The sequence below is a fragment of the Lichtheimia ornata genome, assembly GCF_029851405.1.
Source record: "Lichtheimia ornata isolate CBS 291.66 chromosome Unknown scaffold00031, whole genome shotgun sequence".
In the NCBI taxonomy this organism is placed as follows: domain Eukaryota; kingdom Fungi; phylum Mucoromycota; class Mucoromycetes; order Mucorales; family Lichtheimiaceae; genus Lichtheimia; species Lichtheimia ornata.
In genome coordinates, this window is record NW_026695351.1 from 103,216 (window position 1) to 130,424 (window position 27,209).

The 27,209-nt window shown below is 44.1% G+C and overlaps 11 protein-coding genes across 11 annotated transcripts; 5 read left to right on the plus strand and 6 right to left on the minus strand.

Moving 5' to 3' along the window:
* Positions 1-25: 25 nt before the first annotated feature.
* On the plus strand, positions 26-3,825 carry O0I10_006766 (uncharacterized protein; the record flags this gene model as incomplete). The annotated part of the gene is made up of 3 exons (XM_058486791.1): positions 26-143; positions 199-1,442; positions 1,501-3,825. 3 exons carry the CDS (start codon positions 26-28, stop codon positions 3,823-3,825), a joined length of 3,687 nt encoding a protein of 1,228 aa, XP_058342377.1.
* Positions 3,826-4,248: 423 nt separating this feature from the next.
* Positions 4,249-5,094, plus strand: O0I10_006767 (uncharacterized protein; the record flags this gene model as incomplete). Its single annotated transcript, XM_058486792.1, has 5 exons — positions 4,249-4,258; positions 4,415-4,551; positions 4,724-4,849; positions 4,899-4,978; positions 5,037-5,094. 5 exons carry the CDS (start codon positions 4,249-4,251, stop codon positions 5,092-5,094), a joined length of 411 nt encoding a protein of 136 aa, XP_058342378.1.
* Positions 5,095-5,411: 317 nt separating this feature from the next.
* On the minus strand, positions 5,412-6,483 carry O0I10_006768 (uncharacterized protein; the record flags this gene model as incomplete). The annotated part of the gene is made up of 4 exons (XM_058486793.1): positions 5,412-5,701; positions 5,764-5,788; positions 5,871-6,194; positions 6,265-6,483. 4 exons carry the CDS (start codon positions 6,481-6,483, stop codon positions 5,412-5,414), a joined length of 858 nt encoding a protein of 285 aa, XP_058342379.1.
* A 361-nt stretch (positions 6,484-6,844) lies between these two features.
* On the minus strand, positions 6,845-7,066 carry O0I10_006769 (uncharacterized protein; the record flags this gene model as incomplete). The annotated part of the gene is made up of 1 exon (XM_058486794.1): positions 6,845-7,066. The coding sequence occupies one exon, from the start codon at positions 7,064-7,066 to the stop codon at positions 6,845-6,847; it is 222 nt and encodes a 73-aa protein (XP_058342380.1).
* A 1,459-nt stretch (positions 7,067-8,525) lies between these two features.
* On the plus strand, positions 8,526-10,616 carry O0I10_006770 (uncharacterized protein; the record flags this gene model as incomplete). The annotated part of the gene is made up of 1 exon (XM_058486795.1): positions 8,526-10,616. One exon carries the CDS (start codon positions 8,526-8,528, stop codon positions 10,614-10,616), a length of 2,091 nt encoding a protein of 696 aa, XP_058342381.1.
* A 22-nt stretch (positions 10,617-10,638) lies between these two features.
* O0I10_006771 (GTP-binding protein Era) lies at positions 10,639-12,422 on the minus strand (the record flags this gene model as incomplete). The annotated part of the gene is made up of 8 exons (XM_058486796.1): positions 10,639-10,845; positions 10,910-11,059; positions 11,118-11,252; positions 11,317-11,432; positions 11,500-11,602; positions 11,671-11,748; positions 11,809-11,942; positions 12,005-12,422. The coding sequence occupies 8 exons, from the start codon at positions 12,420-12,422 to the stop codon at positions 10,639-10,641; spliced, it is 1,341 nt and encodes a 446-aa protein (XP_058342382.1).
* A 727-nt stretch (positions 12,423-13,149) lies between these two features.
* On the minus strand, positions 13,150-15,309 carry O0I10_006772 (uncharacterized protein; the record flags this gene model as incomplete). Its single annotated transcript, XM_058486797.1, has 3 exons — positions 13,150-14,342; positions 14,412-14,967; positions 15,223-15,309. 3 exons carry the CDS (start codon positions 15,307-15,309, stop codon positions 13,150-13,152), a joined length of 1,836 nt encoding a protein of 611 aa, XP_058342383.1.
* A 2,478-nt stretch (positions 15,310-17,787) lies between these two features.
* O0I10_006773 (uncharacterized protein) lies at positions 17,788-19,707 on the minus strand (the record flags this gene model as incomplete). The annotated part of the gene is made up of 7 exons (XM_058486798.1): positions 17,788-18,180; positions 18,236-18,349; positions 18,417-18,805; positions 18,878-19,145; positions 19,207-19,334; positions 19,400-19,457; positions 19,528-19,707. 7 exons carry the CDS (start codon positions 19,705-19,707, stop codon positions 17,788-17,790), a joined length of 1,530 nt encoding a protein of 509 aa, XP_058342384.1.
* A 157-nt stretch (positions 19,708-19,864) lies between these two features.
* On the plus strand, positions 19,865-23,734 carry O0I10_006774 (uncharacterized protein; the record flags this gene model as incomplete). The annotated part of the gene is made up of 11 exons (XM_058486799.1): positions 19,865-19,987; positions 20,044-20,284; positions 20,354-21,532; positions 21,589-21,667; positions 21,719-21,964; positions 22,034-22,155; positions 22,220-22,353; positions 22,417-23,200; positions 23,255-23,397; positions 23,450-23,607; positions 23,674-23,734. The coding sequence occupies 11 exons, from the start codon at positions 19,865-19,867 to the stop codon at positions 23,732-23,734; spliced, it is 3,270 nt and encodes a 1,089-aa protein (XP_058342385.1).
* Positions 23,735-23,890: 156 nt separating this feature from the next.
* On the minus strand, positions 23,891-25,201 carry O0I10_006775 (uncharacterized protein; the record flags this gene model as incomplete). Its single annotated transcript, XM_058486800.1, has 4 exons — positions 23,891-24,235; positions 24,302-24,461; positions 24,531-24,804; positions 24,862-25,201. 4 exons carry the CDS (start codon positions 25,199-25,201, stop codon positions 23,891-23,893), a joined length of 1,119 nt encoding a protein of 372 aa, XP_058342386.1.
* Positions 25,202-25,428: 227 nt separating this feature from the next.
* O0I10_006776 (uncharacterized protein) lies at positions 25,429-27,109 on the plus strand (the record flags this gene model as incomplete). Its single annotated transcript, XM_058486801.1, has 9 exons — positions 25,429-25,495; positions 25,558-25,599; positions 25,657-25,789; positions 25,860-25,873; positions 25,951-25,984; positions 26,049-26,071; positions 26,134-26,232; positions 26,305-26,996; positions 27,080-27,109. 9 exons carry the CDS (start codon positions 25,429-25,431, stop codon positions 27,107-27,109), a joined length of 1,134 nt encoding a protein of 377 aa, XP_058342387.1.
* Between the last annotated feature and the right edge of the window lie 100 nt (positions 27,110-27,209).

Here is a 27,209-nt window from a genome sequence, read left to right on the forward strand (position 1 = left end):
TCCTTTTCTTTTATACAACTTGCCCATGGCATCTTCAAAGTACAAATGGCATTCATTCTCAGTGGAAGAGTTCCCATTCAAACGACAAAAAGTATCTCGAGCCTGTCAACTATGCCGACAAAAGAAAATGCGGTGCGACGGCAGTACGTCTTGTTGTGTTCCTTGTTCTTGCATTCGCTAATCGGCATTCCATATTAGAGAAGCCATGTGCACGCTGCGATCAACATGATAGCCCATGTGTATACGACGAACAAACCAATCGGCGTACACCCACTGCACGAAAGGTTAAGCACGAAGACGACGTTTCAAATAGCGATTCTAGTGGAGCAGGTGGAGCAGCAGTAGCAGAATCTAAGCATGGTATCAATCATGCCGATACGAAGCAATGCTATCATCATCATCATCATCCATCATCACCTATACCGTCAACATCTCCCATATCAAAAAAGCAGCATTTGGACGAGCAATATATCAGAAAGCATTTGAAACGGATATCATTTACCAACGCAATGTATGAATCAATGCGACAACATCCACGCACCAATGCTATCACACGCAGCTATCTTTTCGCCACTTCACTCCCCCCTCTTATGCTTGATTTCTTCAATCTGACATCTCAACCCTTTCAAATATGGACATCATTTACTCGACATTTTCGTGAATGGATGCGATTGAATACGATTGAGACTAGTGATGCCGTGACACACGAAGCATTAGCGCTGTTTGCAAAACACAATCTCCTGTATGGATCCCTGTTTGATTTTGGTGAATTGAACCATAGCCTCACATCTGGATTCCTGATGCAGGTACAAGCTATTCAAGACGAGGATTCTCCCAACACCATGATCCTATGCGCTATCCTGAGTCTCGTGTTTTATGCAGCCTTTCAATCACTCGCCACTTCATACCAAGATATCGCTCAACGTTTGGAGGATTGTGCAAATCTATGTTTCCAGGAAGCCCAACGACGCTTTTTACGAGATACTTTTATGTCAACATCAAGAGAATTGGATCGTGAATGGTTATTGCAATTGACGCGTGTATCAGTATTGCTCACCCATTACGCGTGTACGGCCATTGATGAGGAGGCGGCTTATATGACATTGCGACTGGGGATTGGATATGCAGCACGATGTTCATTGACATCATCGAACAACAACATGATGCATGATGCTGAATTGGATGTGGACGAATGCAAACGAGTCAAGAGATTGCTCAGCGTGCTTGATGCATGGCAGACCTGGTTATCGTTTTATTTGCATCGAGACGACTGGATCATCGAAAGCTTAACTGGAATCGGGAGCAGCAGCGACCCACCCATTGAAAACAAGGCTGTTGATTGTAATCCAGGAAACCAGTCATGGGCTATCTATGCCACTCAAGCGTATACGGACTTTTTAAAGCGAGTATCAAGCACAAATATGACGCTTCAGGATATCAAGGTATATGAATGAGGAGATGTGGGGAAAAGAATTGTACCAACGATTATATGTATCATAGCAACGAATCAATCATCTTGCGTGTTGGTCGCAGCAACAGCAACCACCAACCTCGTTGCCAGGCAACGAATCACTGGATGAGGAGCCACAGCAGCAGCAGCAGATATTACCAACCACAAGTCCAACATCGATTCTCGCTTTATACCATCATACGCTCGCCATTCAACTTTATTTTTGTCAGATACCACAATCATTGCAATTCTTCATACACCAACAAAAGACGATGATGAATCAGGATGATGATCCACCAGCCAATGAAAGCAGCAATTACATGCTTGATTTATGCGACGCGGCAGCAGCAGAGATTGTACATATCGTTGATAACCTTACTGTTGAATATCCAACCACGTCACCTGATGAGAATGCACGAACGGCATCTCGTGAACCGATTGCACATGCTGTGTTATACCCCATATTCCTTGCAGCATCCATGAGTGTGTTGTGCCTGAAATTACGGCGACCTTCTCCAACAGCTGATATGCAAGACGCTAGTGATACAAAGGTTATTGGAAATCGGGATGAGGATATGGAATTTGCCACATCAGCGACAAAGGAGGAGAGCCTGACAATGACACCTCTACGCAAGCTACAACGATTGTTGCATCCTATTTGCTCGCAGATCGATGTCGCCAACGTGATTACTCGTCCATTGGGTGGAATTCATGCTACAACGAATGACATAGCCACCACCACCACGACAAAAACAGAGATGGGTCATCAACATGTTGCTGATAGTGGATGTTCAATGGATGTTACAACACCTATGTTAAGCACTGCTTCAGTACAACAACAACAGAGGATGATGATGAGAGCACCACCACGGCATAACGAGCAACTATGGCCAGCAACAACAACAGCTGATCTCGATCACTCGGCAGCATTAATAGAGGATCAGGCATTTTACAGTGATTCAATGACTTCACGTGGGATGGTGCATGTAATGTCACGACGCAATGATATCGACCGTGAGCAGCTTGAAAAGTTATCACATAAACGCGATCTTCACTATAATACCACAGGTGTTACGAGTACATTGTCATCATCCATGGACGTCTTTGGTGTTTATGCTGCAGCACCTCCGGCACCGCCTTTACCAGTTTCATCCATGTACTTTGGTAACACTAGCAAACAAGTAACCATGCAACAGCAAGCGATGCCAACTACTTTGCACCATCATCATCACCACAATTTCTCGGGACAAAAACGACAGCATCCCTTGCAACACCAACAACAGCATATGCAACAACAATACCAAACAAAGCGGATACGTGGTCACAGCACATCATCTTATGAATCAATGATGCCAATGAATTATCTTCGAGGAGGAACTGCTGCTGCTGCTGCTGCTGCGGCAGTAGCTATTTCACCTACCACGCCACGACGCTTTTCATATGGCAGCAGTAGTGGCACCAACATGACCGAGTATCCTGATCAAGTGGCCTTTAACATGTATACGAATGATTACTTTCAACTAATGGACATGAGTGAACCACCACCCACGCCTGAGCCTGCGTTGACAGTGGCAGCAGCAGCAGCAGCGGCAGCAGCAGCGGGTGGAGGAGGTAGTATGGCACCTTCATCATCCACAGTAGTAGCCAATGGAATGAGCAGCAGCAATAGTAGCCCTGCCATGTTTTCTATGGGTCCACCGGCAGCTGCCACAGTATCAACAACAACAACCAATAATAGTACACCATTGCTTCCAAAACCGAATCCCAAGAAACGAGTCCAAACGGTACGTAAAAGCTGGGCAGGACAACAAAAGGAAACGGAGCCATTTCATGGATCAATGATGGAGACATTGCATATGGGAGGTGGAGGTGGTCATACAAGCAATACGGCAGCGGCTGCGGCAGCTATGATGGATTCGTTCCTTTCATCAACGGCTTCCACATCCCCAACCGTCACAGCTACCAACACTGAACAACAACAGCAACAACAATCCAGCACGCTCGCTAATGATGATAACAACAACATGTGGTATTTTATTGAATCGGCTCGTTTTGCTCAAGCGCCTACAGCTGCTGCTGCTGCTGCTGCTGCTGCTGCACCCACACCCACACCCACAGCTTCATGGCCATCATCATCCCGCAATAGTAATAGGCAGCAGCGACAAGTGTATCATCATCATCAACACCATCATCATCATCATGCAAAAATAAGGCAACATCATTACCCACCAGCACGTCAACCTACACCATCCTCATCCTCATCTTCAGCGGCAATGCTCAATCAAGATTCGTGGATCGCTCTATCTCCCCATACAACAAGCAAGGTGGATCCAACAAGCGACCAAGATATGCTGGATGCAACAACATTCGAATAGCTGCTCTCTCTCTATATATATTGTATATATACATATCCCTCCTGTATAGTACATATCATTTTCTTTTTTGTCTTATATATAAACTCGGGAATCTGGTGGGTACATTCAATCATCGTCGTATCATGGATACCATCAGGGGAACCATTGTACCTAACAATGAGTGGATAACGAACATTTTATTATGCTTTGGAACACACAAGAATATCATTGATGCGAGACAAAAAAAAAGAGTGACATTAAGCTTCATCATATGATGATGCATCATCCATCATCATCATCATCATCATCACTATCTCTGATCTGATATCGTAATGAGAGACATTAGCCAGTCACGAGGAGGCGAGTTAAGCTTCGGGTAAGAATGGACAACTGGGGCTGTATCCAGCGAGGACAACGGTAACGACCAACCAACTCAACTCGATCATGGCTGAAGGTAGGTGACCTTGACAATGCTTCAATGGACACTCTTTTCTTGCAATGGTCTTGCATTCTCAATGGCATGGCATGCTTGATGGGTGTTTTCACGGCACCTAAAGTTGACAACCCAGTCGTTAATGTGTATGTATGTGTGTGTGTTGACACGATGTAGTCCCTCGCAATTTCCGCCTACTTGAAGAGCTCGAAAAGGGCGAAAAGGGTATTGGAGACGGTACTTGCAGCTACGGTTTGGCCGATGACGACTTGCTTATGCACAACTGGCATGCTACTATCTTGGGTCCTCCTCACGTAAGTACCCTTTGTATGGGTGTGGGTGCGTGTGTGTGTGTGTGTGCGTACCTTGGGTGACTACATCATCCCCTTTCCTCCCGTTTCCTTGACCACCACCGGTTTACTCCCAATTTTCCTTCCCTACCCAACCATGATGCATTGACATGCTTTATTTCTTTTGTGTATATAGTCTGTTCACGAGAATCGCATCTACAGCCTTAAAATCATGTGTGGTGACAAGTATCCCGATCTTCCTCCTGAAGTCCACTTTGTTTCGCGCATCAACCTCCCAAGCGTCAACACCCAAACTGGAAAGGTATGAACATGCAATGGATACCCAGTATATAGATTAATGAAATGACTAGGTGGAACCTTCCCGTTTGCCTTGCCTTGCCCACTGGAGACGTAACTACACTCTTGAAACTCTTTTGGTCGAACTTAGAAGGTAAAATGAGCCATCTGTTTTCATTATGGAATGGGATAATGAACATTTTCTTTGTTAGGGAGATGGCTACTGTTGGTAGAAAGTTACCCCAACCTGCTGAAGGCACCACATTCTAATTTCGATAGAGAGAGTATATCAAAAAGAGTGGTGGGAGAGTATTTGCGTTCGTGTCTTTCTTTACTTTATTCATCAAATGCATCTTGTCCACATATCCACATTCGTTTCCACTTTTACCCAATTCGTTTGCTATCACATATACATACACACAAACGCAAAGCTGCATTTATTTTATATCCTTACGGACTTGTTGAAAAGTCTATATATACACATGATGATGATGATGATAATGAAAATTGGTGTAGGTAGTAGTGTGTGTGTGGTGGTTGAAACAACAATAATGATAGTAACGGGATCATGATGATGCTGATGATGGCTATTTCCAGTAATTGTAATACTTGTCGCCATGTAGCTTCATGTCCTCACTGAGATCGTCCCATTTCGTATGTGGCTGACCAGTGGATGGATCAACAGGCTTGGCCTTGAGTCGAGCATGATCTTCACGTAGCCATTTGTAACAAAGAGCCATCAGGGGTGAATCCAAAATGTTATTGTCTCGATGGTATTGCTTGATATCCTCCAATTCTTGGCAATTTTCCATGTCATTCATGCTAAGAAGGGTACCATCGGCAACATGAGCCACTTGAGTAGGCCATTGTGCCAATCCTATAGAGCATCCCTTGTTATCTATCGATGGATAACGTCTCTCAATTTTCGGTATTCCTTACCATCAAAGATATGGGTAGCATAAAGCTAATAATTATTGATATGCATGATGATGAGTCTCAATGTTTCATTTATGCAAACACGCGTCCTTTTCCCTTTCCCTACTTACAATGGTTGCACCACGTTGCTCAGTCTCTTCGCGTAAATAATTCAAAAACTCGGCACGAACAAGAACATCCAAATCGACTGTAACTTCATCAAGCAATAAGAGATCCCAAGGCTGTAAAAGACCCATCACCAATTGTACACGACGACGTTGGCCATCCGATCGCTGGTGCATACGCCAATGGATATCCACATCAAGCACTTGCAACAACTTGGCTGTCCGCTCGGGCCAACGATGACTACCCATGCTCATAAGAAGATACTCGACCGTGAGATCGCTCTTGACAATGGGGTTATTGGCCCATTCAGTCCCCAAGTAGGTCACTCCCTAATCAGCAGCTTGTTAATAAGCACATCGTTGACGACGCCATGGACGTTGTTGTCAATTGTGTACTTACAGAGGGTGCGTCGAGGAATGCATTCTTGCCAAAGACATGGACATTGCCGGGTACTTTGCGCTTGCCTGCTAAGATACGTAACAAGGTTGTTTTGCCAGCACCATTGGCGCCCACCAACAAGCAACGTGAGCCTCGTTCAAGTTTCAAATTCATATCTTTCAGAATGGCCGGACCACCATAGTCGAAGTTTAGGTTGTCTACATCGATAGCTGAATCCATGATGAATAAAGATGAAAGAAAGATGAAGAAGCGCTGTGACACCAAAATAAGATCTCCCTCTTTTGTATTGCCCACATGCTCCTGCTGTTTCTCAAGCTTTGCATATACTTTATTTCATGGGAATGTTTCTTGCTCCCATTGATGCAATCGATGCATGTATGAAAATTTGTACACAAGGGGAGGGGGTTGGTGAGGGAAGAGAGGAATAGCATGCGCAAGCGCAGCATGTAAAAGGGAATTTGAGATTTGTACACAAAAAAGCGATAGAGAATGAATGAATGTATGTATCGACAAGGAGGAGGGGAAATGGATGGATGGATGGTGGGTTTGTACATCATGCAGATAGATAAATAATGGTTGTTCACATCGGATAATCATTGATATCCGCCATACCCAAAAGCTTGTTCATTTCGAGTGGATTCCTAGGACCTTCTTCAAACGCTCGCTTTTGATAATAGTTGAGTCTCGAGTCGTGTACAAAGGGACTTGCTGCTAATTCGGCGTCAAACACTGGTAGTGCAAGTACGCATGAACCAGCAAGATAGGCTGCAGATAATACAAGCATGGATCGTATGGTCAACATGATAGAGAGTAGTAGTAAGAGAGAAAGAAAAAAAGGGTAGAGATAGATAGCGTGTGAAGGTGGTGGTCATCACCACGAGACGTTTGCTTTTATATCAATGGGTTTATTCTGTCACCCACACCTCATTCACCCCCAACCCCCAAAATGACCAAACCAAGTTTCCTTCGTTGGTCATCGTGGCGCATGTATGTGTATGTTTGTTATCGCTTACAATACACTTTGGCCCGGTATCCTTACCGAGAATGGCAGCTTATGAGAGAAAGTGAGAGAGAGAGCGTGTTCCCTCCCTGATATCCCCCAAAGCAATAAATCTATGCGTCTTTGGAAAAAAGGAGACAATTGGGTATAGGAAGGGAAAAAGTTTTTCGTTGCTGTCTTGATTTATCCATTTGATTTAGTCGTTATACGGCTAGTAAGCTGCGCGTACATGCAGCATTGGCACCTTCGGCACTTTTGTGTTTCAATAGATCCTCGGGAATACTTGAGACAATGGCGTGCCCATCGGCATCATTTCCGTTCATCCTGTTTTCTTTTTGGCGCTAATGAAGCTTCTGCAGCAGCAGGGAAATGAAAAACAGCACTAAAACGCTTGTTAGCCTTCACGTTCTGCTCTTTATTATTCAACATCACCTCTCCCCCCCCCAATAACCCTATCGCTCCTTTCTTTGACAAGCTTTCTATGTACATAATAGAATTAGCGACAATGATGTAAATGATTGTTGTCTTTGACTCATGATTGAAATCACATCCAAAATGTGTAACTGATCCCGTTCCTGGTGGTTGCCATGTGTGTAACAAACATTCTTTTACACAATCAAACGCATTCAAGACAAAGATGTCCATTCTTAGTGAGGCGAAAAACACAAAACATTAAAGGGATTATTGCATTGTGCTGCACTGTGTAAACGAATGGAATGCTCTGCATAAATCATTTTCATTCACTTGACATCGATGCTGTGTATGTACTGTAGTGGAACAAGCGAATGATTAATCACCTTCTTAGTATGACGACATTGACCCCCACCACCACGCACCCACAAAAGTGAATATGGTCTGAGCATTTTGTCTTGTGATAATTGGGTTGGGTGATCCAGGGGGGTTGTTCAGTGCCATGTTGGCGTGTCTCAAGTATACACAAGGAATAGCCTTTTTCTTTACTCAACGCCGTTAATGATGATTATCTCTCATAGGGCACCAATAGTATTGCATCGATGAAGAAGACCTCTTTTGTTGTCCCTTACTACCAAACGTTATCTATCATTCATGTTTCATATGACTACATCCAACACTGAAGTACACGCAGTGATGATGATCCATTTTATCAATTGGCAAAGTGATGGGTGTGAATGTGCCTTTGTGTACCCATTTAAGCTTTTCCCTCTCTTTCCTTCACTGGTATTCTCCGTTCGCACACACACACAGCAGCAGCTGCTCTTTTTTATTCCGAGGACAAGTCAAAATGAAGGCCATTGCCATCTACAACTGTACAGCTGACGACGATGAGGAGCTCTCGTTCAAAGAAGGCGATATTTTGACCGATGTGAAAAAGTCCAATGAGGATGGCTGGTATGAAGGACGATTAGAAGCCACGAATACTCGAGGTCTGTTTCCCTACAACTATGTCAAGTTCATTACCGAGTCTGCAACCTCCAAAGCGATTCCACGTTCGACGCTAGGTGCTAGCAGCAACAACAACAACACTGCTACTATGGATAACCAGTTCAGTGCAAGCGTTTCACCTCCCAACTCGACGTTATCTTCGACATGGTCGGTTATTTCTACACGCGATGATGATACGATTGATCATCATCATCATCATCATCAATCAACCCCAGCACCACCCTTGTCTTCTTCATCAGCAACACGTCCTCTTTATCCACCCATGTCTGCTACCATGACAGCAACCAGCACAACACCCCCACCACCACCAACTTCATCATTCAACAACAACAATAACAATGATAAGGCATTAAAAGCAGCTGATGCCTTTGAAAAGGCTATGATGCAACAACAAAAACCAGCAACACTCAAACCAACATCCAAGCCAGCAGCAGGTACTTCTGTTGTACCTTTGACATTGACAGAGGATAAGGATCACAAACCAGCTACTGCACCAAAGCCTGCTCAATTGCGAAAGACCAGTATATCATCACCATCTTCTTCCGTAGCATCACGTGTACGATCCTTTTCTACATCAGCAGCACAACATAATGATACTTCGGATACAACGCGACCACGTAACAATAGCAACGCGATGCCCATCATTCGACCAAAGCCATACGCTACAAAATCAACTGCTAGCAGCACCATGGTGAATCGACCTGGAAAGATGAATAATGGTACATCAAACAGAGAACAGCGGATGGAAAAGGTGATCTTTGATAATGATGTAGTGGAAGATGACGATGGATACCAGGTTGTTACGCCTTCACTTCTTCGACAACGTCAACCATCATCCATGATTACAACCAAATCAGCACCTTTTGGTACTAAGCCAGTATTACCTACACCTTCCAAGATGGCTGCTGCTGCTGCTGTTGGTTCCAAACCTATCATGTCTGATACAAAGCCATTTTTTGTTGCTCCCTCCTCTTCTTCTTCTCCATCACCAGCATCATCGCATAAGCCGACTCCTGTGACTTCACCAACAAGAGGAAAACAACAATCATCCAAGTTGGCAGATTTACCTACAGCTACGAATCCTGCACCCAAGTTACCATCACGACCTACGTCTACAGCTAGCCGCCGGCCACGTTCTTCTAGATCTACATCCACAACGCCATCCGTATCAAAAACCAATACACCTTCACCAACAATCAATGCAGCTATTATAGAAAAGAAACAAACACCACCGGCACCACATCCAAAGCCTCCACAGCTATCTCAGGACACATCTTCTTCACCAACATCACCACGTGCTAAGGGTCGTAGTGTATCCAATCCACCACCCCTTCAACCAAAACCCTCTTTTTCAGCCAAACAACATGCTATCAAACCAGAGGTGCCTGTTCAGAGCAAGCCAGAAGTCATTCGTAAACCACCACCGCCACCAACACAAGCAACAACACCAACACCAGCACTCCCTGTACGACCTGTTGCTGCTAGACGTGAGCAATTTGAACAATCAGAGAACACTACCAATCGTGCACGTTCCAAATCGAATGGATGGAAACCACCTTCTACTACTGCCACCACCAACACACCACCTTTACTACCCGCACGGACCAATGCTATTCCTGTTGCACAACGTCAACCGCCACCGCCACCGTCATCCATCATGGAGAAAAAGACACCGCCACCTCCACCTCCATCACGACCTGTTCAAAGCACCTATCGATACGAAGAATTATTCAATGCTATTAATGATGATGGGATTGTCGATGGAGAAACAGCAAGAGTGATTTGGAAAAGGAGCAAAGTGCCGGATGATGTATTAGCTCGGATATGGCAACAATGTGATCCCAAAGGTTGTGGTATGCTCAACAAGGCCGCTTTTATCCAAGGCATGCGTGAAATTGATACAGTGCTAGCTCAAAAGTCTTTTGCATAATTCTCTACAGTAATAATACACTTTATTTTTTCTTGGTCTTGACTTGAATGTATAAATGTACAGGGCGTTTGAGTGCTTTAGCTATTTGAACACGTGCATCGGCAATAACACGATCAATCACTGCCCCATTCGCACCCACAACAATCTTGAGTTGACTCTCTCGTTCCACATACACATGCTGATCAATGCGTAAACTTCCATCGGGTAATTCCGTCCATCCCACGTTTTCCTATATACATACTTAAGCCTCACCACACATCAAATTCAATGATTTCCATGATGGGGATACGTACCTGTTTCAACATGTAAGGTATATACTGATGCAGTCGCTTAAAGAATTCCACTCGAATAAGCTCTTCAGCTCGTTTCAAATCTGGCATGTCGTTCTTGAAGTCTTTGGGATATAACCATGGCTTTGGTTTGGCTCGAACAAAGAGGTCGTTCTATATACAAAAGGAGGATCAACGTTTGCTCATCCCATTTTCCCTCTTGATACCATACCTTGACCGATTCCAATCCATCACCATGCAACGCAGAGGTATAAATGATATTGTCAATGGAAGGGCAAGCGTCCTTGTATTTGGCAACAATGGCTTCAAGACGTTCTTCATCCGCAACCTCATCAAGTTTGTCCATCTATCATTCATTCATTGTGTGTGTCAGCGACTCACAGGTTCTATAAGTAGATAAAGGACGTTACCTTGTTGATCACCAATGTTGTAGGCAGCGTGAGTTCCCGTAATCGTGCCAGGATCAATTCATCAGCCTTTTGCTTCTCCGTTGACAATGCCCATGATCCATCCACCAAAAGAATAACTAGTCCCATATGTCATCCATAAGCATTTCATCCGCATCTTGCTACCTGCCTCCTCCCACTTCTTACCATGATCCGCTTCATCTAAAGATCGCCAGGATGATGTAACCAATGTGCGATTCATTCTTGCATGTCGATTGTCAGGCACTACACCGGGCGTATCCAGAAACACCTTTGATCGATTCCAAACATCATCAATAAAACCTTGTTTTCTTTTTGACCTTGTTTTCCATTCCATACCAATTGATGATCGCCATCTGTTAACACACCCAATATACGTTCACGAGTGGTATGTGCCTTGTGTGAAACCACTGATATCTAATAGGATGGTGCTTGTTAAGAGGTGTCCAAATCCATATTCCATTCACAAAGACTTACATCCTCACCCACAATACCATTCACAAGCGTTGACTTTCCAGCATTGGCAGCACCCATCACGGCTACACGTAGCAAGTGTGGATTCGGTGGTTGTTGAATATCTTTGTGCACCTTGACAAGTCGTTCAGCCAGACCTAAGAGATCCATCATCATCAGCATTGTGTTTTTTCATCGTGTACAACAATAGTTAACATACCAGCTGGTTGCCTAGGATTGATTGGAAACGGAGGTGATCGAGTCGTTGCTGTGGTCACCTTGGGTGCTCCCAAAGGTATACTCTTTTTGCTGGATGCCATGGCCATAGCTTCACCCAATGCTGACTTTTTGGCTAATCCCCTTGTCGTCCATTCCTTGTTGGTACTACTACCACGACCGCTACTACTCTCATTCAATGGCGTTTCAGGATGGATAACTTGGCGACGACGAGAAGGCGGTAGCTGAGCATTGGCCTTTGGCTTGATCAAGTTACGAGGAATGCCGGTCTGATCAGAGCTTCGATCGCCCTTGGTGGATAAGCCAGCACGCTGTTTGGCACGTGACATGATTGAATAATGACATTGGCCACTTGAAGAAGTCGTTGAACGAGTGACGATCGTAGGGCGTATTCGTAGCATAACTGTGGTCGTGTATGTATAGAGTGCAGTCGTGGAGAAAGAGAAAGAAAAAGTGTGGTCAGTTTACATTTCGCTGTCGGGATCAAAAGTCAATCCCCGCTCCTTGACAGCACCATCCCTTCACTGTTACTCTAAAATAAAATGGAGCTGTTTGCTGATGTCGCTTACACGTTGTTATCCATGTGGTCATGTTAAAGTGGCAATTGAAGAACGAAGATCAACATCAATGCTTAAGTATGCATAAAAACTTTGATCCAAGGTGCTTCCATCAGCCTTTGATGAGCTGCATTAAGCGATTTATACTTTGAGATCTTCTTCTTGCATAAGCTTACTAGTACGCAAGTCATTTGTCATCACATTTCATCATCATGGGCAATATGTACATTTATGTTAGGAGAGAAAAACATAGTAATCCTTTAATTACTAACGAGGAGAAAATGGTAGTTTCAATAGAAGAAAGTCCATAGAAGAGATATAAAGAAAAAGGGCGCTAATAGTAACATAGACACTTTTCAAACAGAAAACAAGAAGATTTGAAAAGGGAAAAGGGGGAGTAGTCGTGAGAAGAAGGTATATAATATAAAAAAGGGGGGTTAGTTGGTTGGTTGGTTGGTGGTTGGTTGGATAGACGATCGAAAGTAAGGGAAGAATGTAGGAGAGAGATAGAGAGAGGAGATGTATGTGAAAAAAGGGAATATGGAGGAGAAAAATAAAAACGGATTGTTGTTTATCTCTTTCGAGATAGGAGTGATGGAGTCGATGGGATAATCGACTTTTTCATTTCCATTCGGCTGCTCCCTCGTTGTGGCGTTCCTAAAGTTGTTGTTGTTGTAGTTGTTTTCTTGGTGCTCAAAGTCGACGCAGTAGTGGGTCGACGTAAAGTTGTTGTAGTCATAGACTTTTTGTTTGCCATGGCTGACACGCTTCTCGTATCTCCCGCGCGCAGCAGTCCTTGACGTTGTTGTTGTTGTTGTTGAGTAGAAATCATCATGGATGAGCGTGGTCTATCAGCCATAGGAGCAGTAGTAGAATTGGGTCGCTTGAGACGAGCAATTTCATCACGAGCTGCATCCAACTCAGCTTGCAAACGCCTACGTGCATCCGATTCAGCCTTGGCTTCACGTTTCATGTCTTGCATTTGTTCGAGAACACAAGTCATCATGGATTCAAGCTCGGTACGATCACGCGCTTCTTGTCTCAATTGTCTTTCCAACGGCTTGATACGACCCAAAGTATCATCCATCTTGCGTTCGTAATATTGCCGCATGCTCGCCTCTTGTTCAATGCGGTCGTACAATGCCTTGTGTTGCTCATCAATCATAACAGTCATATCTTCCATGGCCTTCTCAAATGCAATACGCATGGCTGTTTCTTCTTCAAGATGCATTTCAAGTGTATCAAGGCGTTGACGCATACGAGTCATTTGGCGTTTATGGACACCTCCACATAGCTTTACAATATCCATCATCAAACGTTGTGTGGGCTTGAGACCCCTGCTCGTTGTCGTCGTGTGCTTTTTCATTTGTTGACGGAAATGATACCCACGCCACACGGCTTGAATCTTAATGGCAGCGGTGACTCGAAGCATCTCATTGTCTTGCAGTTGATGTTGCTCATGATCCGAAAGTGGCAAAAACAAAGAGGCAGAATCCATGGGCTTTTCTTCATCCACATAGCCTTCATCGCTGCTATCAGACCATGTCATACGATCATCATCTTGCGAGGGAACCATTCTTGCTGCGAGAAGAGGCGATTTTGGCTTTCTACGGATGCGCATGACAACAACGGCACTGCTTGCTGTGCTTTCATTGTCGCTATGCAACAAGCTTGCTGTGCGACTACTTGAGTGACGTAGGGCGGATTCGCTGCGGAAAACCGGGAGCTCAAGATCATCCGAATTGGCCCGTGTGCTGCGATAACCTATATCATCATCATCACATGAATATAAGTTGTTGCTGTACAACAATAAAAAAGATATAGAAATATTACCTTCTTCTTGTACACAGCCGAGAAGTGCAGATGGGGCAATGCCTTTGCTAAGATGATCGCGCGCAGCTCGGCATTGTTTAACGGTATCTGTGGAATCACACGATTCTTCTCGTGGTCGATGTTGTTGTTGTTGTGGTAAATGCAAAGGTGACATGGAGGATGCGCGATGTTGTTCATCATCATCATCATCCATCATCGTCATCATCACATCATCTTGTTGCCATGCTGATGACACCGAATGAAAAAACCGATCCAGATGATCACTTGCATAATCTGCGGAACGACGAGCGGCATTCAAACGCATCAAAGTCTCCTCTTCATCATCATCGTAATAATCCTGTTGCTCCGTGATACTCGTGTTGTAGGCAGCTGTTGACGTCGACGTTGTCGTAAATGAAGATTCATCGAAAAAGGAACAATCATCATTGTCATAGTATTGCGCCAATTCTTGGAGTCGTGACTTTGGAGGGAACTCGTAACGCACTTGTTCAGGATTCAAGTTTTGAGGCACTTCCATTGTGTCGCTGCAATCTTCATCTGAAATGTAGCAGGGATGCTAATCGATAGGAACATGACACGATCGATAGAAAAGAGGACAATGAGTTTCCAAAAATAATCATGCGGTTGGGCGGCGGCAAATGGGGGAGGCAGGTGATGGGAAAAAAAGAGGGAGGAAAAGATAGGTGTGTGTGTGTGTGTGTGATAATGGTGTATGTGTGAATGAGAGAGAGAGGAAGAGAGGACCGTGCCTCTTGTGCTACAATCGGGGCCCGCCTTTTTTTTCTATTTGAGCCACGTTGTGTACGCTTACCTTATCAAACATCATTGGGTCATCTGCTACAACAGTTGAAGCGGCATCTCGTAAGAGCACAGGAGCAGGATTAAAATCGGTCATCATGTTGGTGTATGTAATTTTGTGTACGCTATTATTGACGGTCGGCAAGGGGAGTAGAACTGCTGTTTTAAGGGGGTGGAGGGATTGGAGAAGTGCGTGTCAGCCTGGCTACAGGGTCCAGTATGCGTCGTCGAGTGTATGCGATTTTTCGTTTTTCGTTTGTCGTTGAGAGCGGTAACTAAGGAAGCCGTAAAATATATTGTCGACAGCCTGGTGAAGATACAAAAGGCGGCTGACAAGTATATATGATGCGTATGGATATGTGATAAAGGGAGAGCTGAAGGAACGGGCTGGGAACACTGCTTAGAATAACCAAGCGTGAGTGATAGTAGTAAAGGTAAAGAGAAAGGAAAGAGGAGCCTTACGTCAATTGCTGGGTGAGGTTTATATAGCAGGTAATAAAATGGTCACCAAGAACGTGCTGTCTTCCTTCGATGATTAAAGTACTTCCTTTATATGGGTGTGCCTAGAAGAGAACGATTTGCAAGTCAGCTTACAAAGCATGACAAGTAGCGTTTGGAAGGAATCTTCGAGAGAGAGAGAAAAAGAGTCTTCCGATCATCGGCTGCAGTCAATTCCTATTATGTTTGAGCTTTAGCTTTTCATCTTTTGGTGCCAAGTTTCTTGGGTTTCAAAATCCACCAGCTCCCCAAGACTTGGAAACGATTGCATTTCTACACTCATTTACACCCACCCAACAAACTCGTGATGGCTTCTCCTCTTCTATTGCATTTTACGAGTGCTTGTGATGATGATGATGATCGTATGATGTATACATGTATCCATTACAATGCATGAGATGAAAAAGAAGATCACATCTATACTGCATCTCCTTTTGTGTAGAGGGAAAACTCTCAAAGAACAAATTGCAGCAGCAGCAGCAGCAACAAAGGAAAGGTGTGATGATTGGATATTGCCATTTTCCCGCGATCCATTTATCGCACTAAATAGCTTATTTAAGGTAGCTTCTATAGATGCATGCACGTAAACTTGGATTTCATGGAATTGGAACAAACGACCGTGATCCTTTGACAGGCTTGTTTGCCGGAACGATCCATGCTTGCATAATAATGCATGCGTTGAACTAATTTGCGCATCGTTACCCAAAGAGGAAATGGGTGACCATATTGGTCTCGACATACATGCACATCACCCTGCTGGAGAGCAAAATTAGATGTATCATCTTGTTCTCTCTCTCGCTCACTCCCCAAGAAGGATGCGAGCCGAAACAATAAAGCAAGCTTCTATTGTTACTGAATAACTGGTACATCACCGTGTGTACGTGTCACAAGGAAATAATCGGACATCACATTGACCCATAATTAGGGCTCTTGAGAGCAAAAGGCATAGCATAGTATGTTTGGAGGTGTTGTGCCTGAATAAATATCCTGTGCATTAAATGGAGGGACTTTTTGCGCCGCCCAGATCATTCACTTTATTCATTAAAAGGAGAGAGGGGGTGAAAAGGGAGCACTTTTTTAATGCAGCGGAAACTCTAAAAGTGGGTGCTGCAGCCTTGATGAAACATTATCCATCCACGGAAAATCGCTTTTTCTCCTTTTTCCTCCTCTCCTCTCTCTCTGACGGACAAGCTTGCCAAGAAAGAAACGTCATTTTGGGTCACAGCGTATATCCCGCCACACATTGATACACACACACATACGCTTTATATTTACCACCCACCTTTCATGGCAATGCTTTTGTAGCACAGTCATCAGCTCAGGCCACCAAATCTTAGTGCTTTCGGGTCTCATTGGTTTTCGCGTCCTTGTACCACTTGAGCCATTACACGTGTCTTGTTGAGGCTGAGATCAGCCGATTGGTTCCCAAACCCGCAATTGATTGTGTAACTGGTGAGCCATTGTTCTCCCTCCGCTCAAATATCGTCATAATTTGATTACAAGCTTATACTTCTTCCGTAAATTAGCCGATACAGTACGACAGAGCTTTGTGTCTGAAAATGTGTGCTATACCTGATAAATGCGTGCAACCTAATCATCCTCCTACGTCATTCTACTACGCTGACTTTATGAAATCATGCTAGAACATTCAACACGCTATGACTACTAGGTGATGATAATTACACACACACACACACACAAGCCATCAATTGACAGCATTCATGACAACCACGTCATACAACTACAAAGACCACACCCCTTTGCTATTTGCACGATGATTTGCTAAAACCCCGATGGGACGGATAATGCCACCGCTGATATCATGTAATAATTGAATCAATGTATATTTGCATATTGCTTTCAATATTGAAGGGGATGAAAAATGAGTGCGTGTGGTGATTTATTAGTATAGTTGATGGATTATAAAATGAAATGCAGATGATTGTGCGTGCGTGTGAGTGTATAAAAGTAAGGTGATCGGTAATAGGATGTATAAATACATGGCGAGAAATGGATTTGAGATGGGTGTTGGTGGTGGTGGTGGTGGTGGTGGTGGGGTTGAGAGGTGAATGATGTTGTCTTAGGCTTTGTTGAAATCCATCTTAAAGATGCCAGCTGCTAGGCCTTCCACATCATTGTCATCATACGAGTCGCTGGTAGGCTTTTGAGTTGTCGAGGATCGTGCTCTCAGGTTGTATTTCTCGCGCTTGGAATCAATGGCACGTTTGACGGCAGCGACCACTTCATCATCCTCTTCATTGTCGTTGTCAAAGCTTTCTTGGCTGTTATAAGGTGGCGTGTATCTAGCTGCCTCCAAAGACTCTTTGCCAATCTTGGTGACTCGATCAGCTGCAAAGTTGTGAAGATCCGAGTATGTCTTTTTCAAAGTATGCAACGTCCCTCGGCTGCCCACTCGCTTCAATGGCCATCTGCTTGATGCAACCTTGACGACAAACATGGATGTGACCAGGATCTAAATAACATTCCCATTGAATACGTTGCCATGCCAACTTTTCCCTTTCTCTTACCAATGGATATGCAATAAGGGTCACATAGGCTGTCATGTGTAACCACCGATCATCCGCATAAGCGAGCACGCCTAGAAAACCCAAACGCCAGACATAGAGTACACGTTGTGCAAGCTAATGATGATAGCCCATTTAGCCACATGTACACACCCACACTAAACATCCACCAATGATATGGTACCTTGTATAACGACCATCGCTTGATACGAAAAGGCTCAAAGAAAGTCTTGGATGCCCGATAGTGCCAATCCATCCATAGGAACGACAACGTAAAGAACAGGACCACCAGCATAGAGATGTCGGATAGATTCCAGCTGCATCCAATATTGTCAATGTCGTTGTAGCAAAAGCATATCGTCAATCGAAACAGCCATTGTACCATTGTTGTCAATGCATTGGTGACATGGCTGATACTATCATGCACCATAGCGACGATGGCTGAATCCCATGAATATCGACTTTTCCAATGCGCTGTCATTGCTACGGTTGCTGCTATGATGTTGTGCCATCGAGTTGCCAGATCAGAGTATACATTGGTGGGCTCGGGTCGTGTAGGAGGAAATCGGTAGGCTATGGGTTGTTGGAAAAAGAAAATCAGATCATTTTATCATACGCATATCCCATCGCATGATTCTACTTTACCTGCTGCACAGATGAAAAGAAAAAGAACATGGATAAAGACCCACAATGAACCTCTTGAAATGTACTCGTAGAAGGATGGCTTTCGTGGTGCTTTTGTTGTCATGCTGCGAGTCAACTTTTCATTGAAGCGTCGTTGTTGCAAGATTGCCTTTTGTTCGGCGACAATGCCATCCACCTTGGCCTGACAATCATCACACAATGGATATTTTTCATGCAAGGATCGTTGATAATCGTCTGCTGTACGAACATAAAAGTTGTACTCGGGATCCTGTCCAATGGCCCCATATAAGCATTGGGACACGATACTCTTTATCCATCCATGCACTTACATTTTCATCACGAATATAGTCACTCATGATTTGGTATATAAGGGATTGGTTCCTTTGGCAGTTTTCACATAGCATTCTTGATGATGATGGAGTAGAAGTGGAACGAGTCGATGTCTGAACGGGTGTAACTGTTTCGAGAGGGCGGTGGATTGAGTATCGCATGTAATATAGGGTTGTCGTCTGGATCGCTTACTTGGCCGGTTCAAGGAAGCATCAAACATGACGGGTACGCTATCGACTATTTCACCATGCTATTATCCATGACGTGATACTCGTTTAGTATACAAGTAAGCAATAAAGAGAGAGAGATCTTCTACGTACCTCGTCTCGAATGTTGGTGTTTTCACAAATGTTGCAATGCCAATAGCGTTCTGTTTGTCGACTTCCAGGGACGAGACATGTGTCTTGATTGCAATACCAGCAGTTGACTTTGACAGGAAGGTCAATGAACCCCAGTATCCCAAGGAGAGAAGTACGCCACGATGGCCTGCTCGTTGCCATTACAAGAGTTTTTCAGAAAGAGGACCAGTGTCACAGAACATCGCACACAGCGGCCCTTTACATTGCTCTGTGTGACTTGAGCAATCTTCAAACGGGTTCCCTCCTCCTTCACTCGACAACCCTTCTTCTCTCATATTCTTTTGTGCTCACCTATTTAATGTCGCAATCGGGTGACGACGATCTGTGGGGTGACCTATCGCCGTCATTCGAAGAACAACTCTACAACAACGTCGCGCTCGCTGAACAGGCGGCTGATCTGGCACGTCAACGACACTCATTAGTAAGGATAACGACTCAACGTGTATGGTGCATGGATGTCTTATGAAACATGGATAGGTTCACTCGCCATTACGTGCATCACTCAAGGAGACTTCGCTTCAATCAAAAACATCATCCTTGATCAAAGAGAATGGATTTCAAGTGTATCGCGATCCTCTTCCGCAGTCAACCACCACAACCACTTCCAACCGATCATCCACCCCATTACGCGAGCTTTCCACCAATCATAAAGTCGATAATACCTTCAACATGGCTGAAAAACGCATCAAAGTGTCCGACAAAGAATCGAAAGCGTCATGTATGTTTATTATTATCCAACATGCAAGAAGCCATTGTAGATACTAATTGATTGTGTACGTGTGTGTAGGCACATCGGCTCATTCCTATGATACCCGGACAACAACGACAAAGGATGATGCACAATGCACACCTATACCCAGCAAACCACATGATCCTTCCAAAGATACCAACAATGATGAAGATGACTACATGTGGATGGACTTTGACGTTGATTTTTCTGAATTGCTTCAAGATCTCAACAGCCAAGAGCTTATACAATCACCCACCAACAAAGAACAACATGGGAAAGACACCACCCCTGAGACGACAAAGAATCCCGATCATTATCAAGACAATGCACAAGTTGAATACAATCTCGGTCGATTCGGTGGTTTCATGACAGCAGGCAGCAAAAAGAATTTGAATATCAATAGTGAAGCACGCAACAAGGCTATCGCTTTATTTCATGATACGGCGAAGTCGTTACAGAATGATACAACATCACCACCATCATCATCCAAGCACATCAAATCTACAAAGGATCCTATTGAACAACCATCACCATCACCACCACCACCATCCACGTCAGCTGTCAACTCGACAACAGCAACAACAACTCCAGCTATTGCACATGATAGAACGCCTGAACAAGGTGAAAAGCGAGCGTTGGATGAGGACCAAGAGCCATCTCCTGAATTCAAATACGAGAGCATCTTGTCTGAATTTGGCGGTTTCAAGATGGGCAGTGGGAGAGCTGGGATTACCGTATCAGCTGAAGCGAAGCGACAAGCAGTAGCACTCTTCAATGCATCCGAAACGACTCGTGATCTTACACAATCCCAAAGTCCCATGCGCGATAGTGTATCATCACAACATGGAAGCAGTAGCAATAGCAGCAATTCGAGTGGAAGTCCTTTGTCCAAGATGAGTTATAATGATACCAATGCCAATGCTGTCAATTCATCACCATCATCACCACCATTGCGGAAACCAAGATATGCAGCACCTGCCATCAATGCCATCACCCGTGCTAATGCACCATCATCATCATCACCACCACCACGATCGCCTGTACCCACCATCACCAATGAATCACCAAAATCTCTTCCTGTGCGACGACGTAGACAACCCAACATTGAACCCGGCAAGGTACGACCTTTCAAATCACCTATCATCAAAGACAAATTGGAATATACCAAGGCAGCTGTCAATAATCAATCATCATCGGCCATTCGTGGAAAAGGGCCATCCGTGTTTTCATTAAAAGGTAATTTGAATGGACGTTACTTTTTGGATCGTGTGGTTTAATCTTTTTCTATTTAGCTGTTGGTGTACGTCAATCACTTGGAGATCTTGGTTTACCTCAACGCTACAACGTGGAGGAGTTGAAAGAGATGGATATGTAAGTGGAGCCGATAGCATCTATGAATATCAATTAACGTGGTGATCATAGTCCACAAGACGTCATTGATATCTCTGCTACCACTGCCAAGGACTACAAGTTTGGGTTATGGGGAACAATGGAAGCACGTGCAGAGATGATTAAAGCGGGTGCTTTGGAGAGATTGTTGCCGAATGTATGGGTGGAAAATCATTATGGCTGGATCGTATGGAAGATTGCTTCAATGGTATGCTCATATCCCCAACACTTCAAATCATGGTGGACGCCCAAAAAAGTCATGGAGCAGCTTTTGTATCGGTAAGTGGGGGGGGGGGGTTGGTGGTAATAGCCTTGTTTCCTTCTTGTTGATATTGACATTCATCTTAGATATGAAAGAGAGATCAATCTTGGTCAGCGTTCTGCTTTGAAACGAATTTTGGAGCAAGATGATTCACCTGGGAGACAAATGATATTGGCAGTGGCATCTATCTCTAAGGTCACAACAGAAGGTATGTCATTTCAATTGATCTCATGATGGAAGAGAGGGAGAGAGAGCTAATAACCAAATAACAGGTTCCCGAAAATACCAATTGACATTGACGGATGGCTGGTATCAAATCCCTGCTGTAGCTGACCCCAGGATGGAGCATGCAATATCTTGTGGACGATTAGCTGTTGGTTACAAGCTTTCTATATGTGGTGCACAGGTAAAAGCTTGCATAATTTTACCCCTTGATGACGACTAACACGTTTTTTCTCTCCCCAATAAGCTTGCTAATCCTCAACAAGTACCATCATCTACCGGAATGACGACGTTGATGATCTCGAGCAATAGCTGTCAAATAGCTCGGTGGGATGCAAAGCTTGGATATCAAAAGCAACGACTACGATTTCGATCTTTGGGCACGTTGCATGAATATGGAGGTGCTGTTACAGCTCTTGATATCATCGTGTGTCGCAAATACCCAATGATGTACCGGGAACTTTTCAAAGATGGAACGGTGGTGATCCGTAATGCTCGTGAGGAAGAGGAAATGAGACACAAATACATGGCCGATGCACATTTGGGTGAATACATGCCATCGTTCAAAGAACATCCACGAGCTTTATTATCACAGCATTTGGGACAACATGACGGCCTGCTACAAGGAGCCACACCATCCAAGACAACGCCTACTGAAGAACGTAATGTGAGCGGATACTTTAAGCTTTTGGTCTGTGACTATACTCGCTCCTCTGGTGGTGGTGATGATGATGCAACAAAGCAATCGACGCTTGCCACGCTTTTATTGTTGGATGCGAATGAAGTGCTGTATATGGATATTTGCGAAGGTCATCGTTATCGTGTCTTATTCCTCACGCCGTATCAGCCCAAAAAGAGGAGAGGATGCGATGTTTATCTCAAAAGTACCAGACGAACACGATGGGAGCCTATCACTTGTACTTTGGATGAGACAGCAAACACTGCTTATGTACCACGTTGCATCACATCGTGTAATTCTCTTGTCGATATCGATCCAAGCTCTGATGTTGATATTGCTGTCATTGTGCTATGTAAGTTTTTCTAATTTTGGAACGTGGGATTGATTGTTGACATGTCACCTTTAGCCGTCATCTCCGTGGAACGTTATTCGCAACCTGGAGATCGTATTGTCTATCATCAAAAGTTATTGGTGACAGACCAAAGCAAGGCACTTGTTCAAATCAAACTACGCATACCTATCCGACCACTATCAAATATCGAAGGCCAGGTAAGAGGGCAAATACCCAAAGGAGGGAGATGATGCTAATGTACGCTTTCAGGCCATTGCATTTACGAATGTAGGATACGACATGCACGATGCGAAATACGGTGTTACCCATGTTAAGACATCCGATGAAAGCGAGATTATCACAAAGCAAAGCTCGTCGATTGCATACATACACCAAGCATTGATTCGATTACGTGAATGGAAACAAAAGTAAGCATGGATCTTGTTTATGCATATGCTGTTGTTCGCTTATATACCATTTTCTTTTTTTACTAGAAATGTGGATGAGCTCGACTCTTTAGCACAACATGTCAAATCCGATATCCTATTAACGTAATGGACATATTAACTACCTCCTGTAAATACAACATTGTACATTGCATCATTATAAGGATCATATTCATCATGTCACAAAGTCTATGGATTATGCATGTTTATGTAATGCTAAAGGGAAAGGGATGCTATTTATATATACAAAAGGGTAATACTACTATCATGATGAAAGTAGTGGAGATGTCTCTGATGATTGTCTATTTGGGTGATCGTGGTCCATGTGTGATGTTGGGATCGTGCCATAACCTTCGGGAGTATTTTCGACTACGATTTCCTCTTGGCGACTGATGGCAGGTGAGCTTGAACGCCACGACAGGCAAAGGACACCGGATACCGTAAGTGCGACACCTAGCAGCACGTAAAGCAATTGCCACCAACGTAGCAGGTCCCATTGATTATAATAAACCAGGCCATTAAACAAGCAAGAAAGATTGAATGCACAAAACGAGAGGGGGATCAGGATCATTGTATCGCATAAACGTAAACCCTTATTCAAGTAATAAAGCTATAATAGCGAGTGTGAGTGATGTGCACAAGATTGGCAGGATGACTCCCGTGACACGTTACATACCTGTAATGCAGCTGTGACAACCGTCATGACCACCAAACCCCAAGTCCATGCATGCTGTAACTGGTTTTCGCCATAGACGATGGTGAGGATGAACAGCTCCAGACCGCTCTTGGCAAATAGCAAGCTTTGGCTGCTAATGTTACCTCCAAGGACACCATAGCTAATTTATCCATGCTGGAGTAAGTAAACATGTACGTACATACGCACATGTGCATTGTGCAACAAATACCTGATACCGATATACACCTTGAGATCCGCCATGCTCAGCCAGGAGCCCAGGAGTTTTTGATCAGGGGTCATATCCTCTTCCCACTGGTGATAAAAGTGTTCCAATAAATGCGTGGTCACCATGGTCACCAGGATAAAGGATTCAAGGATGCTGAAATAAATGATAAATGCCGGTCGTTTGTAAAGTGCCAATAATGCCTCCAATGAATGATTGGGTTCTTGAATGACACCAAATAGACCCACCAACAATGCACCCACAATGATAAGTAATGTACCTACGTAAAAGTCAATGATATTGTTTGTTGGGTAAATAATAATGATATCGTATATACCGCCTACACTCCGTACAGTGAATGGGTCACCCAACACCACTCTTGCAGCAATGGCATTAAAGACGAGATTGATAGCGCCAATAGGAGCCAAAATGACCACGGGTAGATATCCGACAGAGAATACAGTGCCAGTAATGTTAGCGCCAAGGTATGCAATAAAACTTGTGAGCCAAAGTGGTCGTCGATAGGCTGGTTTTCTGAGTTCTCGAGGATAGAGGTGATCGTTGAGAATATGAGATTTGCGTTGGAATGCCATGGCGAAGGCTTGAATGAGGTTGGTGATCAGTGACACACCTATCCCTATCCAAAAGCTTGCATTGTATGTATCATCTATGAGCATAATAGAAAGAAAGAAAGATTGGTTCAAAAAGGAAAGGCCTCGCTTCATTTTGCAATTGCTGCTGCTGCTACCTCCTCCTCCCCCACCCTTCACATCATCTCACGCTATTGGCTGATAAACGTGGCGATTCATGCTAAATGCGGGCACTGCCGGTAAGGAGCTCGGTCGTTTTTCCACTCTCACTTTCTACTTACTCTACTTGTTTTCCTTTCCCTTTAGAATTGCTCATGCAGAAAATCAAGAGTGCAGCATCCAACATCAGCATCAACTCTCCCATCCCAACGAGCTTGGCAGGTAATGCTCACCATGAAGAGAGGTTGGGGTTACTCACAGTAGGCTACTACGTTGGCCAATAGGCGAGTGCAAGAAAGCCGCCAAGATCCTCAATAGCTTTGTTGGTATGTATTCTACTTTTATGAACATCATTGACGATAACTAAAGGGACATGTATGTAGACCCTGGTCAAGGTCTTGATAAAGTGATTCCTCCTGGTATCCTGGAGAAGGCTCAAGGATTAGCCATTTTTACTGTATTGAAGGCTGGATTCCTTTTCTCAGGTCGAGCTGGAGGCGGTTTGGTCGTTGCAAGGTTAATATACGGTGTATAACATTCTACCTATTCGTGTAGTACTAACAACGGTTATTTTCTCCATTTGTAGACTAGACGATAACAGTAAATACGCACATTCATGAGGACGCCTACACGCAGGGAGCTGATTAATATGCCGTATCATCATCATCATCATATAGGCTGGTCTGCCCCATCTGCTATTGCCACTGGAGGGTAAGGTTATCAGCTTCAGAATTATGATGAGCATGTTTTAATGTGTTTTTTTCCAACCACAAAGGGTGGGTGCGGGAGGTCAGATAGGTAAGTGTGTTGTTGTTGGATGGAGGTATATAAAGATACGCTAAAACAAACCCTGTTGACAGGTGCGGAGCTCACAGACTTTGTCTTGGTGCTAAACACGAAACAAGCTGTCAAGACGTTTAGTCAATTTGGAAATGTGACCTTGGGTGGCAATGTATCAGGTATGGAAAGGATAGGATGGGAAGAAAAGGGAGATACCATCATTGCTGATATGTATGGGGTATGTATTATAGTTGCGGCAGGTCCCATTGGTCGCAATGCTGAAGCAGCTGGCTCTGCAAGCTTAAAACAAGTCTCTGCTGTCTATTCATACAGCAAAACGCGTGGATTTTTTGCTGGTGTGTCTTTGGAAGGATCGGTCATTGTTACCCGTGGTGATGCCAATGAGAAGCTTTATGGTCAAAAGGTCGCTGCCAAGGATTTGCTGGAAGGAAAGATACCACCACCCCCTGAAGCAGATGCTTTGTATCGTGCATTGAATGCTCGCTTCCACAACCTTGGAAACACAGGTGCCATGTATGCAGCAGGACGAGCAAGTATTGATAATGGTGGATCGCCAACACGTTCTCAAACATTCAAGAGCACCAATATTTCAGCACCTGGATCATTAAGACAACCACCCATCACACGCAATGCAGCACCGCCACCACCTTCGTATACATCTACGCCTTCGAATCAATATGGCAGTCAATATTCGACCCCATCCTCTTATGGAACCCCTACTGCATCTGTACAAAGACCTCCTCCTCCACCACCTCCTCCTAGTCGAAAGCCACGTCAAGAAACAGCAAGAGCGTTATATGATTTTACAGGTGAACAAGCAGGGGATTTGAGTTTCCGTGAAGGAGATATCATTACGATTGTGGAGAAGAGCAACAGCCAAGACGATTGGTGGACAGGGAGCATTGGCGCTAGAAAAGGAATGGTAATAGGCTTTCTTTTCTTTATGTGTATAATATGTCATGACAACGAGTTGCTTACGTTGATCTTTATTTCCCTGTTATGTAGTTCCCTGCCAACTATGTTCAAATGCAGTAACTTTTGACACGTATCCATGTTCCTCACCTTAGTCATCATTATACATGAATAAATTATATCGATGCATGATCGACGAGCCGTCAGGGCACATCAATACGCG